Source organism: Halichoerus grypus, chromosome 1, assembly GCF_964656455.1.
Source record: "Halichoerus grypus chromosome 1, mHalGry1.hap1.1, whole genome shotgun sequence".
NCBI lineage: Eukaryota > Metazoa > Chordata > Mammalia > Carnivora > Phocidae > Halichoerus > Halichoerus grypus.
Genome location: NC_135712.1, coordinates 129,050,821 through 129,068,319, shown reverse-complemented (window position 1 = coordinate 129,068,319; position 17,499 = coordinate 129,050,821). Strand labels below are relative to the sequence as shown.

General features: G+C 35.1%; 1 protein-coding gene across 7 annotated transcripts in view; it reads left to right on the top strand.

The window, feature by feature from the left end:
• Positions 1 to 17,499, top strand: part of ANKRD28 (ankyrin repeat domain 28) — a 204,688-nt gene that overhangs the window by 158,536 nt on the left and 28,653 nt on the right. For all 7 annotated transcript variants that reach the window (XM_078071971.1, XM_078071960.1, XM_078071978.1 and 4 more), the window contains 7 exons: positions 156 to 368; positions 5,377 to 5,455; positions 6,387 to 6,501; positions 7,950 to 8,032; positions 8,613 to 8,676; positions 10,332 to 10,400; positions 12,627 to 12,767. In XM_078071971.1, coding sequence (XP_077928097.1) covers positions 156 to 368; positions 5,377 to 5,455; positions 6,387 to 6,501; positions 7,950 to 8,032; positions 8,613 to 8,676; positions 10,332 to 10,400; positions 12,627 to 12,767 — 764 coding nt within the window. The remainder of the gene's footprint in view (positions 1 to 155; positions 369 to 5,376; positions 5,456 to 6,386; positions 6,502 to 7,949; positions 8,033 to 8,612; positions 8,677 to 10,331; positions 10,401 to 12,626; positions 12,768 to 17,499) is intronic.

Genomic DNA, 17,499 nt, shown 5'->3' with positions numbered 1-17,499 from the left:
AAGAACTTTAGAATTATAAGCCTTATCTATGTATTTAGCCCTGTTTCTCACTTTATTAACTTGATTGCAACCACAACATCACTAAACTAACTCTCATTCTTGTAGCAAGTAGCGCAAGGCTACTTTAACATTGAGATTTTTTTTTCTTCCAATAGATGAATGAACCAAATGCCTATGGAAATACACCTCTTCATGTAGCCTGCTATAATGGACAAGATGTTGTAGTGAATGAACTTATAGACTGTGGTGCTAATGTAAATCAAAAGAATGAAAAAGGATTTACTCCTTTGCACTTTGCTGCTGCATCAACACATGGAGCATTGTGTTTAGAGCTTCTAGTAGGCAATGGGGCCGATGTCAATATGAAGGTATGAAATAAAATCAGAATCCATACTGTAGTATTTAGGAGTTTGCTGTTTAAAACAGTATCAGTAACAAATACCATTCAGCAATAAAAAGGAACAAATTACTGATAGACACAAGAACACAGGTGAATCTTTAAAAAGTCTTACATAAGAATATACATATTATTCCCATTTATAGATGGTTCTAGAACAGATGAAATTCCATTTATATGGGGTTCCAGATTCTGTAGTTGGAAAAAAAAAAAAGAACAGTTGCCTCTGTGAGGAGGGATTGATGAAAAAGGGATGTAGCAGAACTTGCTGGGGTGATGGTAATACTCTATATTTTGACAGGCTTTGTGTTATATAAATAAGCATTTGTCAAAACTCATGAAGTGGTACATTTAAGATTTGTACACTTCATTGCGTGTATATTTTCCCTTAGGAAGTAACAAACAAAAGTGATGTTGAACGCTCGTTTATGATAAACATACCAAAGTGTTTAGAGATAATATGTAGTCATATCTTCAACTTTTGAAAAACATCAAATAAATGGGTGGATGGCTGGATGGAGAGATTGATATATGATGATGTACGTATAGTAAAAATGTTAGTGATAGAATCCAGGTGGTATATATATGGGTGTTCATGGTAATCCTTTTAACTTTTCTGTTTTGAAGTTTATTTCAATTTTATAAAAATTGAAAGACCACTATCAGTGTGTTACATATAAAGAATAGTTTTTGTTGTTGTTTTTTGGTTACATTCACATTCAGGAATGAGCATTTGAATTTTAGAAATACGTGAAAATTCTGGAACCAAAATAAATGTTCTTTCACTATATAATTCTGTGAAAAAGCACATGCAGCCACATTTTTGAACAACACTACTTTATAATATGTAATCATCATTTTGTTTTTTCTAAGATGCTTTCACTGATTGCTTCTGTATTAATTCATCAATTCATTCTTTGAGTATTTGCCAGTCTATATCTTGTGTTATAAAGAAAAGAAAACCACAAATAAAATTGAACTGTTTAGTAAAAACATTTAACCTTAAAATGTGTTTTTCAGAGCTTCAATTACTTAAGCTTTCAGCTTCTTTTGTGGGTATCATGAGCCAGTCTTCAGATTGGTAAAGAAAGGGAGTCCATTTTCTTGTATTTCTTAACTTTAGAGAGACTTTTAGTGTTGCTGCTGACCCTGATAGCTGTAGTAGCAGCAAGTCCATCTATAATTAGTCATTGCTCTAAATTGCCCTCTCTCAGCTACAGGAAGAATTTATAGTTATCATACTCAAGGAAGGAAAGGGCATGAAGTATCATAAAGAACTCCTATTATATGATTACGTTTAAAATGCCTTTTCTAAGAATATACATTCAAAGCTTCCAGTTCTCAGTCAAATCACCTACTGAAGGTTTTTTTAATAGTTTAAATAATTACTAAAAATTTATTGATAATAAATTTGAACTCCTTAGTTTGATTTGAAGAATTCCTGCTGTTTGGATAATCGGGGAGTAGAACAATATCTAAACTCTTGTGAAGAAAAGAAATTTGTTACTTGTTTCCTCAAAGGCCTAGTGATATTTTTTAATGAAGATTAGATCTTAACATTTCTCAAAAGATCATAACCAAATTTTTTTTAGTCTCTATGAGAACTGTTTATGATCAAGTGACTGTAGTTAAATTGTTGTGTGTTAAATATTAAGTATCATGGCTTACCTATAACATTAGCTATGACACATGTTTTAGTTTCTATAGTGCTGTCTTTAAGGGGTAAAAATTAGGCTTTTTATTTATTTTATACAGTGCCATTTAGACATGAATATTTAATATAATTTGATGAGAGATCATTTGATTCATATGTGAGCGCCTACATAGCTGACTCCAGTGGCTAAGTAGATTTGAAGGGAACGAGCCAGTGATGTTGGTTTAGAAATAGATTTCCTAAAAAGTTGCCTTAATCTTGCCTGGGGATATATGACATCCCATTTATATGCAGTTGTCCAGTTATCTTATAGCCAAGTTCCTTTGGAACACAGTTCCCATGATGTTAATGACTTCTAAGGTACCTTCCAGCTCTGAAATTATATAAAAATTATTAATAACTATGTGTTTTCAACAAGTAAGAACATATATTCACTCAAGAATCTTCATTCCTGACACCTGTGTATCCTATATTTATCAAATCAGTGCCTATCAAATTGTTGCTTGATTAAGGAGCTAATAAGGCTTTGACACTTGCCTTATAAAAAAATTATACTTGTAACCCTCATGTTCTCCTTATCAAGTCATCTCTTTTCTCCCTGCTTCTTTTTCTTCTACATCATTTTTCCATTTTGTTTCTGTCCCTGATCAAGTTGTGGATGACTAGAAATTGGAATGTGAATTTAGGCTTGAAATTACTCATTTATTTATATGTTTTTAAATTGGCTGTCTTACAAAGTACTACATAGAGATAAAGTGAATGAAGTTTAAAAAGCAATATAGGTCTGGTTTTTATAACCTTGCTTATTAACGTGAGCCCTACTGCATTGATTGTATCACTTAAATGCACATCTTTTCCCACTTCACCTTATTCTTAATAAATTTTGGTCAGATAAAATACTCCAAATAATTTGATTTAAAATTTAAACATAAAAAGTAATGCTTACTTGTTGTTATTTATGGTCACCTGTGAACACATCTCTTAGAATTTTGGTGGATCTTAATTTTTGTTTGAAACTCCTAATTTGATCTAAAATTAATTAAGGTGACTTAAAAAAAAAAAATCTACCCATTGTCTCCCCACTGCAGAGAGAAATAAATGTGCTCTTCCCACTTCTAACATGTCTTAAGGTGGACTTTTCAGTTGGTAATCTGAATCTTTTGGGGGTGTTTTGTTTGTTTCTTTTAGTATATTTGGAGTACTTTTTATGATCAGTAAGTATGTAGAAAGTAAAAATGTCAATCCAGTGCCACCTGTAGGACTCCACGTACTAGCTATGAGACCTGGTTACGTTTCTTAACCCCTTGGCCTATACGATAGGCTCAATAGTATATATATCATAGGGTTTTGAAAAGCAAATGACTAAATATATATGAAATGTTTTAAAACTGCTTGGAACAAGGGCGCCTGGGTGGCTCAGTTGGTTAAGCGACTGCCTTCAGCTCAGGTCATGATCCTGGAGTCCCTGGATCGAGTCCCGCATCGGGCTCCCTGCTCGGCAGGGTGTCTGCTTCTCCCTCTGACCCTCCCCCCTCTCATGCTCTCTCTCTCATTCTCTCTCTCAAATAAATAAATAAAATCTTTAAAAAAAAAAAAAAAAAAAAAAACTGCTTGGAACATAGTGCTTACTATGTATATAAATGTTAGCTATAATTATATTTCACATTTCATCATTTTATGAACTCAAATTTATATTACAGTTTAGTTTTTATTTTTACTTTTTTCTTGTCTGTAAGTAAAAGATTAACATTGAAGAATCAAGATATGTTAGATAGGGAACATTTTGAAAAAACATTACAAACTGGAATCCCTTTATTAAAATGCTTTTGTGTTTTTTTTTTCTGGTTGAAAAAATAACTGCTACATAGATAAAAACACCAAATACAGTAATAGACTATAATAGACTATAACAGACACTGATATATCATATGGGTGTTTTACAAAGGTTAGTATATTTATTCTGTACAGCAGGACTGTGAGGTACAGGTAATATCATATCCATTGAGTGAAGGCTCAAGAAGATAGACAGCTTCTCCTAATTCTTTCTGTGGTAACTGGCAGAACCAGGATTCAGCTCAGCTTATCCTGATTCCAGAGCCTACCTTGTTTGTTCGCTTGGGTTTGTTTGTTTTGGTTTGCTTTGGTTTGTTTTCCCTCCTGTGTACACACTGCTTCTAAAGGTTTAAAAATTCTGAGATAAATTGCCAATTGGATAGTTTGCTTGAAAAAAATTAATATAAAATTATGGAATCAAATACATTGCTAGGTAATTATGAAGTTCATCTAACACTCCACTATTATAATGACATGAGAATTTCTTTTTTTTTTAAAGATTTATTTATTTGACAGAGACAGAGCGAGAGAAGGAACATAAGCAGGGGCAGTGGGAGAGGGAGAAGCAGGCTTCCTGCGGAGCAAGGAGCCCGATGTGGGGCTCGATCTCAGGACCCTGGGATCATAACCTGAGCCGAAAGCAGAAGCTTAATGACTGAGCCACCCAGGCACCCCGACATGAGAATTTCTTAAGGAGATCTGCATTATAGAGTTTTAGTATGAACTTAGGACACTTGTCACATTTCAGTTTTAAGTATATATACACAGAAGATATTCTGAATATTGCTGAGGGATTAGGAATTGCAAAATAGACTCTTTCCTTTATAATGGTCACATTGTATGTTTTGACAAAGTCCTTTAGAATTTCAGAGTTTGTACGTTAAATACACACATGCCCAGTTAGTACGATTATTTATTTTAAGTAATTTGAGGAAAAAGCTAACAATATTTATTACAAATAATTATAAACAAATTAAAATATGAAGTTTTTAAAGTGAATTATAGTGGTTGAAGTTAATGCTAACATTCACTTTTCCTTGGTTGATGAAGGATTCAGCATTTCTTAGAATGAAAGAATTGTAGCAATGTGAAATTTTTGAAAGGTGGGAAACACATCCCAGTTGTACCACTACTGACTACGTGACCTTGGTTGAATCATTAATATCCTGTACTTCAGTTTTCCCACCTTTGTAATAGGAATGATACTAAGATTACACTGTATACCTACCTTGCAGAGCTTTTTGTAAACTATAGGCATTAAGGGTTTTTTTTTTTTTTTTTTTTTGTATATTTGTGCTTTATAATATCCGTACTTTAAAAAAAAGTTCCTGATTTTGAACAGCTGTTTTACCTACATAGGATTGAGTTAAACTTAATGCTTGAATAATAGTTTTACAAGATGAAGATGCAAGAAGATACTCAAGATAAAACTAAGGGTTACATATGACAGATATAACAATAATTTTAAATCTCTCTTACTTGATTATTTCAGAGCAAGGATGGGAAAACCCCACTGCACATGACTGCCCTCCACGGTAGATTCTCCAGATCACAAACCATTATCCAGAGTGGTAAAAAGTATTTCTGTTTGTTTTTTTTCTTAAATGTAATAAAAACATCCACAAAATGAATGGTATTGAGGAATTGTTGTAGCTGTCTATATATTTTTAATATTTGATTTCAGATCTTATGAAAATCAAATAATAAAGAGTACAAAATGCCATGTATATGTATCTTTTACAATTTGTTTTTCATTTATTTTTGTTTTATTTCACCTGAATTATAAGTACAATTTCTCTAGCAGTTGGTGTGGGCTTTCTATAAGCATTGCTAAATAGAAAACTTTGCCTTTCCACAACAGTTTGTATTTGTATTATACATTAACAAAACTCTGTTGCATTTATCTTTTTTCCCGTTTTGGATATTTTGAATTATTTTTAGGACTTTCATTTATTTTCGGAACCTGTATTCTTTTGCATTTGAATTAGTACTAGGCAAGCTAAACCTTTAAATACTCTTAGGTACATTACTTTAGTGTTTCCCAAGCCATATTCCAAGGAACTGTTTGTTAGTAGTCCTCAAGATAATAGTTGTTATGGTTTTGCAAGGCAAAAGTAGTAGTTTCATGATCAAATAATTCCTGAAGCATTGCATACAATCTTGATGACACATGGTGTGTGTGCATTAAAGCTCTGAAATCTAGCTCTAAAGAAATATGTTTAATTTTGTTTTAATATAGTGGTTTCCAAACTTATTAGACCCCAGAACCCTTTCATCATTTTAAAATCTGTTAAAAGCTTATGCTTAGTTCACAAAATTGTTTTTAAGTGTAAAATCTGTAACCTCAGTGCCTGGCCCATTAAATGTCCTGTGAGTGAAACCTAGTTAAATCACTATATCCATTAGTTTATGTTTGAATAGTGTTTTATGGTACTTTCTATGTAATAAATTTGACTTGATCTTAATATGGTCCAGTATCTGATAGTACATTATTTATTGCAGGAGCTGTAATTGATTGTGAGGATAAGAATGGAAACACCCCTTTGCACATAGCAGCAAGGTACGGCCATGAGCTGCTAATCAACACTCTTATTACAAGTGGTGCTGACACTGCAAAGTAAGTACTTACCACAGTGTTGAGAGCTGTGCTGACAGGGAAACACAGATGGAAGTGAATTGCAGTTTTCTAGAGATTTCAAGTAGAAGTATGGATTTTGTGCCCAATATGGTACTAATTGCTTGAGCTTTTTCCTATTTGTGTGGATGATGTGCTAGAACAAATATTTAATGTGATTTCATTTGGTAAGCCAGCGTAGTATATTCTTTTTTTTTTTTTTTAAAGATTTTATTTATTTGACAGAGAGAGACACAGCGAGAGAGGGAACACAAGCGGGGGAGTGGGAGAGGGAGGAGCAGGCTTCCCGCTGAGCAGGGAGCCCGATGCAGGGCTCGATCCCAGGACCCTGGGATCATGACCTGAGCCGAAGGCAGACGCTTAACGACTGAGCCACCCAGGCGCCCCCAGCGTAGTATATTCTTATATTTTTTTTAACCCCAGTGAATTCTAGATTATGAATAATACACAGTTTTAGTCAGAGCTTTTCATTGTTGTGATCTATTTATTAAAAGTAAATAAAAGACCCAAAAATGTTTATATACTGAATGCTTTTCTTTTTCATTCAAATAATACTATCTGTAGATTTTTTGCCTCCTGCTTCGGTCAAAACAGCTCACTTTGTCTATTTTATGTATTAAAGTTTCTCTGTAAAGATTTTGTTTGAAAGATGGATTCTCTTGCGTGCTCTGCAGAAGTAAACACCCTACTTAATTTGATGGTTATCATTCCTATGTGTGTCTATTTTTATAACATTTTATTACATTTATTATATATATTCATTAACTTGTTTTAAACCTTTTAAACTTTCTGTAAATGTGATGCTACTGTACACTTTTTTGCAACCTCTTTCATTTAGCCATGTAGATAAAGATTTGGACTTTTTTCACATCTCTACAAATACCTGTAGTTCATTTTATAAAATTTAATTTTGTATAAAGATTTCATAGTTTATTCATTCTACTTATTTGCAAACATAAGTTGCTTCCAATTTTACAAAATTTCCTGCAGTGAGCATTCTTGAACATTTTGTGTTGTGGTAATGATTCTCACTGGCGAGGCGTCGGGGTGGGGAATGGATTTCACACCCTAGGCAAATGTCCAGAGACATTTTTGGTTGTCATGCTTTGGGAGGAGGGTGTTACTGGCATCTGGTTTGGATAGAGCCCAGGGGCACTGCTGAACATCCTGCATGCACAGGGAAGCCGCCCCGCCCCCAATAAAGTCCATCATGACAATAGTGCCAAGGTTGAAAAATTCTCCTGGAGGAAAACTGCTGGATAATAAATAAGCTATGGTCACCTTCAGCCTTTTGCCAAATTGCTCTCCAAAATGTTAAAGGTTTTGACTCATCTAATTATCTTTCCGCTTCAGCTAGTTTCTTTGTAATTTATTCAAATGATTGTATTATTCTTGATTGTAATGCGGTTACTGTCCTGCTTATACTTCAGGCGTGGCATACATGGAATGTTCCCCCTCCATTTGGCAGCCTTAAGTGGTTTTTCAGATTGCTGCAGGAAACTTCTTTCTTCTGGTAAGTGGAACCATTGTAGACTGAGTCGTCTTTTTTTTGTTTCCCCAAAGCCCCCCACATTTTAATACAATCTCTTTATCCTGCTTTTCCAAAATCACTTGTAGATATGTCCAAGTGTGAATCATATATTAAGTCCTCTTAGAAGATGTTGGGTCTTTTTTAATTTTAAGATGCAGTTTTGGGGTGCCTGGGTGGCTCAGTTGTTAAGCATCTGCCTTCAGCTCAGGTCATGATCCCAGGGTCCTGGGATGGAGCCCCACATTGGGCTTCCTGCTCAGTGGGAAGCCTGCTTCTCCTCCCATTCCCCCGCTTGTGTTCCCTCTCTCGCTGTATCTCTCTCTATCAAATAAATAAATAAAATCTTTTTTTTTTTTTTAAGCAGTTTTATCTTCAAATCTGGGAAAGATTTCGTTTTTCCAGGATTTCCTTCCTTATTATCTACTTTGAATAATTTTGTGCCTGTTTGTAATTCAGTTTTGTTTGAAATTGGGAGCATGTGATACTTGACATTTCTTGACATAGTACTTTAAAATGAAGTAACTTACCTATGATACTATATAAGATGTGTTCATTCTTGCAGGATTTGATATAGATACCCCAGATGATTTTGGCAGGACCTGTCTACATGCAGCTGCAGCTGGAGGGTATGTTAACAAAATGTTTACTTTTTTAAGAAGAAGGTAGCTGGTCATGTCAGTTTTTCTTTTATCTTAGTTTCTCTTTATTAGTTCTGGGCTGCCTCAAAATAGAAAACAAACCATAATAGGAGTGGTTTGGGAGAAGAAAGTCCAGAGTAGTAGAAATTGCTTTTTCTAAATCCTCTTCCACCTAAGTCATAAATTATGAGTGGGAGGAGAGATGGAACAAAACTGTAGAAGGAAGCATTGTGGGGGAGGTGGAGCAAATCTGTAAAAGGAAGTATTGCTTTTTATGAGAGAAAATTATTTCTGGGTAAATGAAAGGAATATATGTCCTCAAATGAGAGCAACAAAACATTAGGGATGTTCTGAGTAATACTAATGTTCTTTGAGAAGGTGTTTAGGGTTTTTTCATCATAATTTTAGGGGAAAAAAATGTCGATGGCTTGTTTATGTCTTGTGTCTACTCAGAACCAATATCTAGGAAAAAGAAAATTTTTGAGATTGAAAAATTTTGGACAGTTTTAAATACTGCTGCTAGGGTAGGCTCTTGGTTTGAATAAACAACAACCTTCAGTTAAAACTTGTGGTCTCTGAAGCATGCTGCTAATCTAATGTTTCTGATCAGTTAGATCCTAAATCTAAAATAAGCCATTTAATTCATGGTGACTTATCAAAAACATCATTTGCAAGAATTTTATTACTAATAATCATTCTTTAAAAATTCCCAGTGGTTTCAGAGGACAAGTATACTGAATCAAGACTCCAACTAGGCCAGTCTCAGATGCAAAGATGGATTGTGAACATATGACTGGGTCCTCTTGTTCTTCCAAGGTCACCAAAGAACCTTCCAGTTAAAACCTAGCTTCCATATTACTGACCTCCAGAGGGAGGGACAAAAGATAGCACAACTATCTGATCACGTGGCAGTCACAGTTTCTAGTGTAACATAGTAATAATGTTCAGGTTTTTTAAAATTAAACTACAGAAAGACCCATGCATGTACCGTACTCTCCTATAATTTTAACTAAGGATACATCTAAGCAATTATAGTATAGAAGATCAGGGAAAGCAAATTGGAACATTTTTCAGGTTTGATTTTTTTTAACCCATTTTCTTTTAATTTAGTATTAAAAACCATTTAAATTTAAACCATTCTATTAAAAGCCTGTTGTTTGAGGTTTGTTTTAAAGGTTCCTAAAAACTCTTAGGAAGTCTTTTTTTTTTTTTTTTTTTTAAGATTTTATTTATTTGAGATAGAGCGTGAGCATTAAGGGGGCCAGAGGGCAGGAAGGGGGAGGCAGAAGCAGATTCCCCACTGAGCAGGGAGCCCAAGGACTCGGGCTGGATCCCAGGACCCATGAGATCATGACCTGAGCCTAAGGCAGCCACTTAACCGACTCTCAGGAACTCTTTTACAAATGTGAACTTTCTTTTAAATAGTGACATGACTCATTTGTTATTTCCTAGCAACATGCCAAAATGTATATATATATAAATTCTTAAAATATATGATGAATTTTAATGTTTTATTTTTTATAAAACATAAATCATGTCATTTTATTCACTTTGTCTTCATTTGAAAACATGCTTTGATACTTATTTAAACTACCAATTTTGTTAAGAAATTATTGACAATTAAGTCTATTTTCCCTGAATAGGAATTTGGAGTGCCTAAACCTTCTGCTGAATACTGGTGCAGACTTCAACAAAAAGGACAAATTTGGGAGGTAGGCTGTGATGCCATTCCTCTATAGAACCTAATTAATGTTATTTACTTAATGGCTTGCATGACGTTCTAAGTGGCTTCTGAGAATTAACAGTTCAGCATCTTTTGCATTGTGATCATGATTCACTGAGAGGCCTAAATAAGTCAGTAACTTCTAAATATTCATTTTTACCCACAGTTTTCTTCCACTTGGGCCCCTGCCACAGCCCCAGGCTGCCAGCCACAGCTTTACCTTAAAAGCACCTCTGTGTCTCTTGATATCATTCTTCCTCCTCCCATAATTATACCATGGAAATGTAAAACCCCATGGTGCCTCTGTTCCTTCAAGAAGAAACTCACAAGACCTAGAACTCAGCAGTACAGGTCTCCTTGCCCCCAAGTCATTTCATTGTCAAGAGATTCTACTGCCCATATTTGGTTACAGAGCACTAGAAATAGGAAGGAAATAGGTAACAAATATATATGAAATTTTTGTTCTTCCCTCCTATAACTCCCCACATATACATAAACACATAACAACACATCCACATACACCCCTTGGTATGACTGGTAGGAAAATACCTGTGAAGTGACGGAATCCCTTTGTAGTCTTTTAGCCAATCCTCATTCTCACTATGACTAGCATTTATGGTAGCAGTACTTAAAGCCACCAGTATCTACTAAGTTACTTAGAGTAGGAATTGACCCAGCATGTGCTAAAACCATACAGGAAAGAATTGAAGGCAGTTTGAATTGGTTTACTATGGACTCTGAGAAATAAACTGAGGGTTCTAGAGGGAAGGGGGGGGTGGGGGGATGGGCTAGCCTGGTGATGGGTATTAAAGAGGACACATTCTGCATGGAGCACTGGGTGTTATACGCAAACAGTGAATCGTGGAACACTACATCAAAAACTAATGATGTAATGTATGGTGATTAACATAACATAATAAAAAAATAATAAAAATAAAAAATAAAATAGAGGTGGCAATGTGAGCAAAATTGTGGGTCACGAGTTTGAGAATTACATCAAAGAGTATGACAAGAAAGTGCATGTGATGGGGTCAGTGCAGAAGTAAACAGAATTATGTATGGTAGGGAATCAGAAATGCATATAAGAAAAAAAAACTATTTGACCCCATAATTACTTTGAGGAATAGACTGCTCTCATAAGCCCACTAATAAAAGGAACTAATGACCTGCAAAATAAAAAATCACTTTGTTTGGCTTTGCAATGCAATATTTTTATAGTTAATTGACTTTTATAATTGTACTTTAATCCATCTTATATTAGTTAATTTGTAGCACTTGAGGCATTTTTTACTACAAATAGCAGAGAGGGCTTCTGAAGCATATTCTGAGTTTAGAAGCTTGAACGTAATTCAGGGTTAATTGTATTTCTTAAAATGCTGTTACTATACTATACTGTTATCCAATAAAGTAAAATAATGTTTTACTATCGTTTCACTAGGTAAATGTTTTAGAAGAAGTTATACCATGAAGACTCTAGACTGAATTTACTTTCACTTTTCTGTTTTCTTATCCTCTTTTTTTTTTTTTTTTTAATGAAAAGTCATGGAATCGTTATAGAGTTGCAATTCAAAGACAGGGACTCCTAATTTTAGTAACATTCTGTTGCAATTCAATAACTGGGAAGAAAACGGCTGTAAATATTCAGTCTTTAGAAATTAAAAACCGTACTCTTAACTCTTCTGAATAGTGACCAATCTTCAAAACTCTGCAATTTTTGCTTGAGAAACCTGATATCACTATGCAGCTTTACTGTATGGTTGGTAGAATAGGGCATTCTATTTAATGCTTCTATATTTCTCTTAACCTTTATTTCTCTCCTGAGACATGAATAGAAGCTTCTACCTCTGTACTATGAAACATTTTTATTAGTATAAGGGAAGCTTTGTTAAAATGGACGTTTTACAGAGTTTCTGAGCAGAATATGAAGGTGTCTATAATTCACTCAGAAGACTAGAATTGTCACTGTGGGGGGACCGTGAAATAATTTAACTGTTTCTATCATAATTTCCTATTCTTAGAAGTTCTTTGCCACCTTACTTTCTCCTACTAGCTTTCTGTCCAGCCCTCCAGAAGACTTAGTATATGGTAGAAATCAATCTCAGGCTCACTGTAAATACAGTATTTGTAATTGGGTCGAGTAAGAGTCAGCTGTGCTCTTGTTTACTGGTATATGTCTCTGGCTTTTATTTTTCTTATATTAACTTGGGCACCAAAGATCTCCGCTGCACTATGCTGCTGCCAACTGCAATTACCAGTGCCTGTTTGCTCTTGTGGGATCAGGAGCAAGTGTGAATGACCTTGATGAAAGAGGATGCACACCCCTGCACTATGCAGCCACATCAGACACAGATGGCAAGTAAGTATCATGTGGTGAGAATGAAGGATTATTTCTATAAACCAACATTTTCCATGTTTTTATTGCAAATTTATATTTTCTTTTTATACTTTTTGTGCTCTTTTCTTGAGTCTCTAGTGTGGGAAATAAATTGGTTTCATAATTATTCCGAAATCATAGCTTACTACCTATTTCTGCTCAGCAACCTGCCTTATTGACTGATCTGGTAGAAGAAAGATAAAGACCTCTTCTTGTCCTCCCTGCCAAAAGCACATCTTAATATCACTTTCATGTTTTTTCCCTCTGACTTCTCAGAGGCAGCAGGCTTGAGTTTATCATAGGGAAAGGGACAGAGAAGAAATGTGGACGATGCCAATGGAGATGGGGCAGAGATTGGAACACCAGTATCCGTCAGAGGTAGAGAGTTTATATTTGTAAGAGATCCTTATAAATTGGTACCCAAAAAGGGAATAATCAAACTGGCAGAATCTGGCACTTGTTGGTTCTAAATATTGCTTAAATAAGTAAATGAGATAATGGGATAATATTGGCTAAGAATGCCTGAATAACAAAAGAATAAGAGATGTGTAAATTATTTTTATAATTAATATTCACCTAAAGTTGATCAGAACCATTTATAGTATCTTAATATATATATAAATAAATTGATTGGAGACAGATCTTCAGTCTGTGGTATTCACCATGTGTCTGGGTCAGTTAAGAGCAAAAAGACCCTTAGGGAAAAACAAAGAGTGGTTTGTAGGGGAGGATTTTGTAAAATATACTTCAAGGAAGTTTTAATTAACAGAACTATTTCTTTGGTTTTTAATATTTGCTTTTTACCCTCAAAATAAAAAGCATAACTTGATATATATATATAATATTAATTATAAATTCTGTAAGTAATATGAAAGCCATTTCTATCAGTAGCACTTTGTTATGTTGGATTTGTAGCTAAAACTCTAATGTCAAAAGCACTAGTAAAATCTACTTTTTGTTTACTAGAATAGATCACTTTGTACAATTTCATATGTACCCAGAATAGTTAGGTATAGATAGATTTTGGGAGAAGTTAAATTATTTGAAGTATGTTTTTATAGATAGTAGCTCTTTAAGGAAAATCTGTGGTAAAGACTCTGTAAATAAGAAAATATTTTGGTGGGGCGCTTGGGTGGCTCAGTTGATTAAGCATCTGCCTTCAGCTCAGGTCATGATCCCAGGAGCCTGGGATCAAGCCCCACATCGCAGCGGGCTCCCTGCACAGCAGAGAGCCTGCTTTTCCCTCTGCCTGCCTCTCCGCCTGTTTGTGCGCTCTCTCTCTCTGGGTGTCAAATAAATAAAATCTTATTTAAAAAAATATTGGTAAACTTGGGTAAGTAGATCATCCTCTGATGTATAAATTTTGTTAACTTCAGGATTTGATTTATAGATTTTCTTAAAATAGGTTATACCTAAAATGAGCATATCACCACCAATAATCCTTTACCACTATTCCCACACACTAGTTATTAGGTGTCACTCAACGGGATCTACATAAATTCCACTGAGAGGTCACACACATAAACACACACACATGCTCATAGGGATTACCCAAGGTCCTCCTGCCCTTAGACAATTATATTAAACCTGAATTCTTAGGCAAAAATCAAGAGAATAATGATGTTCAACCCATACTGTTTGGGATTTGTGGTTTTGTTTTAAACCCACCTACTTTTTTTGTAGAAGTGTATTAGTACTAAAGTGATATAAATCAGTTCTCTCACCTAATATAAACTGTTTTGAGTAATAGGCTAGTGATATTTATTACTTAAACATTTAATTCTCAGTATCTACACAAAGCAGCCTGATGTACTAGAAAGAACATGAGCTTTGGGATCCAGAAGAGTTTAAATCTTGGGGTTTCTATATTATACCCCTTTGAGCTTGAGCAGGTAATTGCCAAGCAAAATCTTTATCTGTAAAATTAGAAATGTACTTAGAATTGTGGGAAAAACTGATTATGTGTATAAAACAATCTAGCACTTTTTTTTTTCTTTAAGATTTACTTTAGAGAAAGAATGAGGGGAGGGGCAAATGGAGAGAATCTTCAAGCAGACTCCCCGCTGAACACGGAGTCCAACACAGGGCTGGATCTCATGATAAGATCATGACCTGAGCCTAAACCAGGAGTCGGATGCCTAACTGACCAGCCACCCAGGTGCCCCTCTAGCACTGTTTCTTAGAGCCTCTGTTTCTTTAAAGTATCAGAATCCCAGAGGTCCTGTCTAATGCCATCATTTATTGACTCAGTGATTTGTTCCTGAGAACTTTCTGGAAGCTATAAGTTACAGTAACCATTTTAGGATACCAGAGGCATCCTTTCAATAAATGATTGTTTTGGAGGCTTAAGTAGTAGCATTATAACATTGATAAAACGTTTGGGCACCTGGGTGGCTCAGTTGGTTAAGCGTCTGACTCTTGATTTCGGCTCTGGTCATGATCTCAGGGTTGTGAGATCAAGCCCTGTGTGGGGCTTCATGCTGGGCATGGAGCCCACTTAAGATTCTCCTTTCCCTCTTTCCCTCCCCCCCCAAAAAAAAACAAAAAAAAATGTTGATTTATTTTTCTAAGTTACACTGATTTAATTCCCAGGTATAAAAGATAATAAAAGAATCTGGCATGATACTTCTGGCAAAGCAAGTGTGAAATGCTTTCTAAAGAAAGACACAAAATCCCCATAACTTCAAGTTACTCTTATTCAGTAATGTGTATTTGTGGTTTGTTTTTTTAATGATCATTTACTAATCCCATGGCAGCATCCCCAGGGAAAGTTGTTTATATTTTGGAATTTTTGACACTCTGACATTGGTTTTCTGCTATTCCAGAGTGACATAAGTAATTATAACTCTCTCTTCTGCCTTGCGTCCCTCGGTCTTCACTTTGAGTAAATGTTGGAAAAATACATGAAATCTTTCCTGACTCATTCTACTTACTCTTCTAGTGACTCCCATTATTCTAGTGCCTGCATTCTTTTTTTTTTTTTCAATGAATTTATTTATTTTAGAGAGCACGAACGGGAGGGCAGAGGGAGAGGGAGAGAGAATCTTAAGCAGACTCTGTGCTGAGCACGGAGCCCACTGTGGGGCTCCATCTCATGACCATGGATCATGACCTGAGCCAAAACCAAGAGTTGGATGCTTAACTAACTGCACTACTCAGGCACCCTGGTGCCTGCATTCTTCATAAACAGTCATGACTCAAATACATAGTCACAAGAAACATGTTTAATGTGTTAAATATTAATAAAATTGTCTTTGCCAGTTCAAAAGAAATAGGGCTGGCTTTGAGCAAGGTGGTTAAGGATCTCCCCCATACCCATGTGTGTGTATAAGAGGAGAAGACTGGGGTGTTCTGTTTTTTTTTTTTTGATTATACATAAAGAAGAAATCCTTCTCATGCCTATTCTCCTAAGATAACCACCATTAATATGACTATTTCTGTATGTGTATGTAGATCATTTCATGTCAGTCATAGTCTAATCAATTAGTCTAATCAAAGTTAAAGACTTGGTATATGCTTTTCCATAGCCTTTTCTATGTTCATATAATTGTATATATAAATGTGTTTATGCGTATATATAGATATATTTCACCAAGATCCACTTTTATGGTGATAGTTGGCATTTTTCACAAAAATGGGATTATGTTTTGACTTCTAATAGCATCGTATATTTTTGTCTGTTTTGAACTTGATATAAGTGGAATCATACAGGGTTTTTTTGTTTGTTTTTTTAAAGATGTATTTTATTTATTTCTTTTTAAAGATTTTACTTATTTATTTGTCAGAGAGAGAGCGTGAGCACAAGCAGGGGGAGCGGCAGGCAGAGGGAGAAGCAGGCTCCCTGCTCAGCAAGGAGCCCGACGTGGGGCTCAGTCCCAGGACTCTGGGATCATGACCTGAGCCAAAGGCAGACGCTTAACCAACTGAGCCACCCAGGAGTCCCCATACAGTTTTTTGTTTATAAGTTTTATAATCCTTAGATTTATTCCTAAGTACTAAATATTTTTATTGCCAAAATAAACCTATCTTTAAATTTCCTTTTGTTGTGATATAAATACATTTGACTTTTGTATATGACTATAATATTCAGCAGCCTTTTATAACTCATTTTGAATTTGTATATAAGATAACATTGGATTTGATAGTGGCTCTGCCCCTTGTTGTGAGACTTTGGGCAAGTTACTTTACATCTCTGTGCCCCTTTTGTCTGTGAAATGGGGAAAATAGTCTGACCTAACTCATATAGCCAAATGAGGTATAGGATATCTGAATTGTTTGGAATAGTACCTATAATCTTCCCTTACCTATAAGGATTAGCTGTATTTTTTTTTTTTTTTTTGGTAAGAACAGACACTATTATACACCGTAATGGGAGAGAGTAAAGGAAAGAGGGCCTCTAGTAGCAATACCACATTCCCTGCCCTGGGCTGAGTGGTCCTTACCCAGAATTCTGACCAGGCACGGGACTCTGGGTGGTAGGAGAAGAGTAGGTGAAATTTAAATAGTTTGAAATGCACTCTGACTTAAATTATGTTAATTGGAATGATACTTAATTTGTCTAACACATAAAATAAACAGTATGTAACAGTAAGTATAGTTTATGACTTAGCTATTTAGCAATGAATATTCCTCCAGATTTTGCATACAGCTTATTTTAGGAGAAAGGAGAGAGATTAAAGAGAATATTGATACCTTGATTTTCTGGCTTTTATAA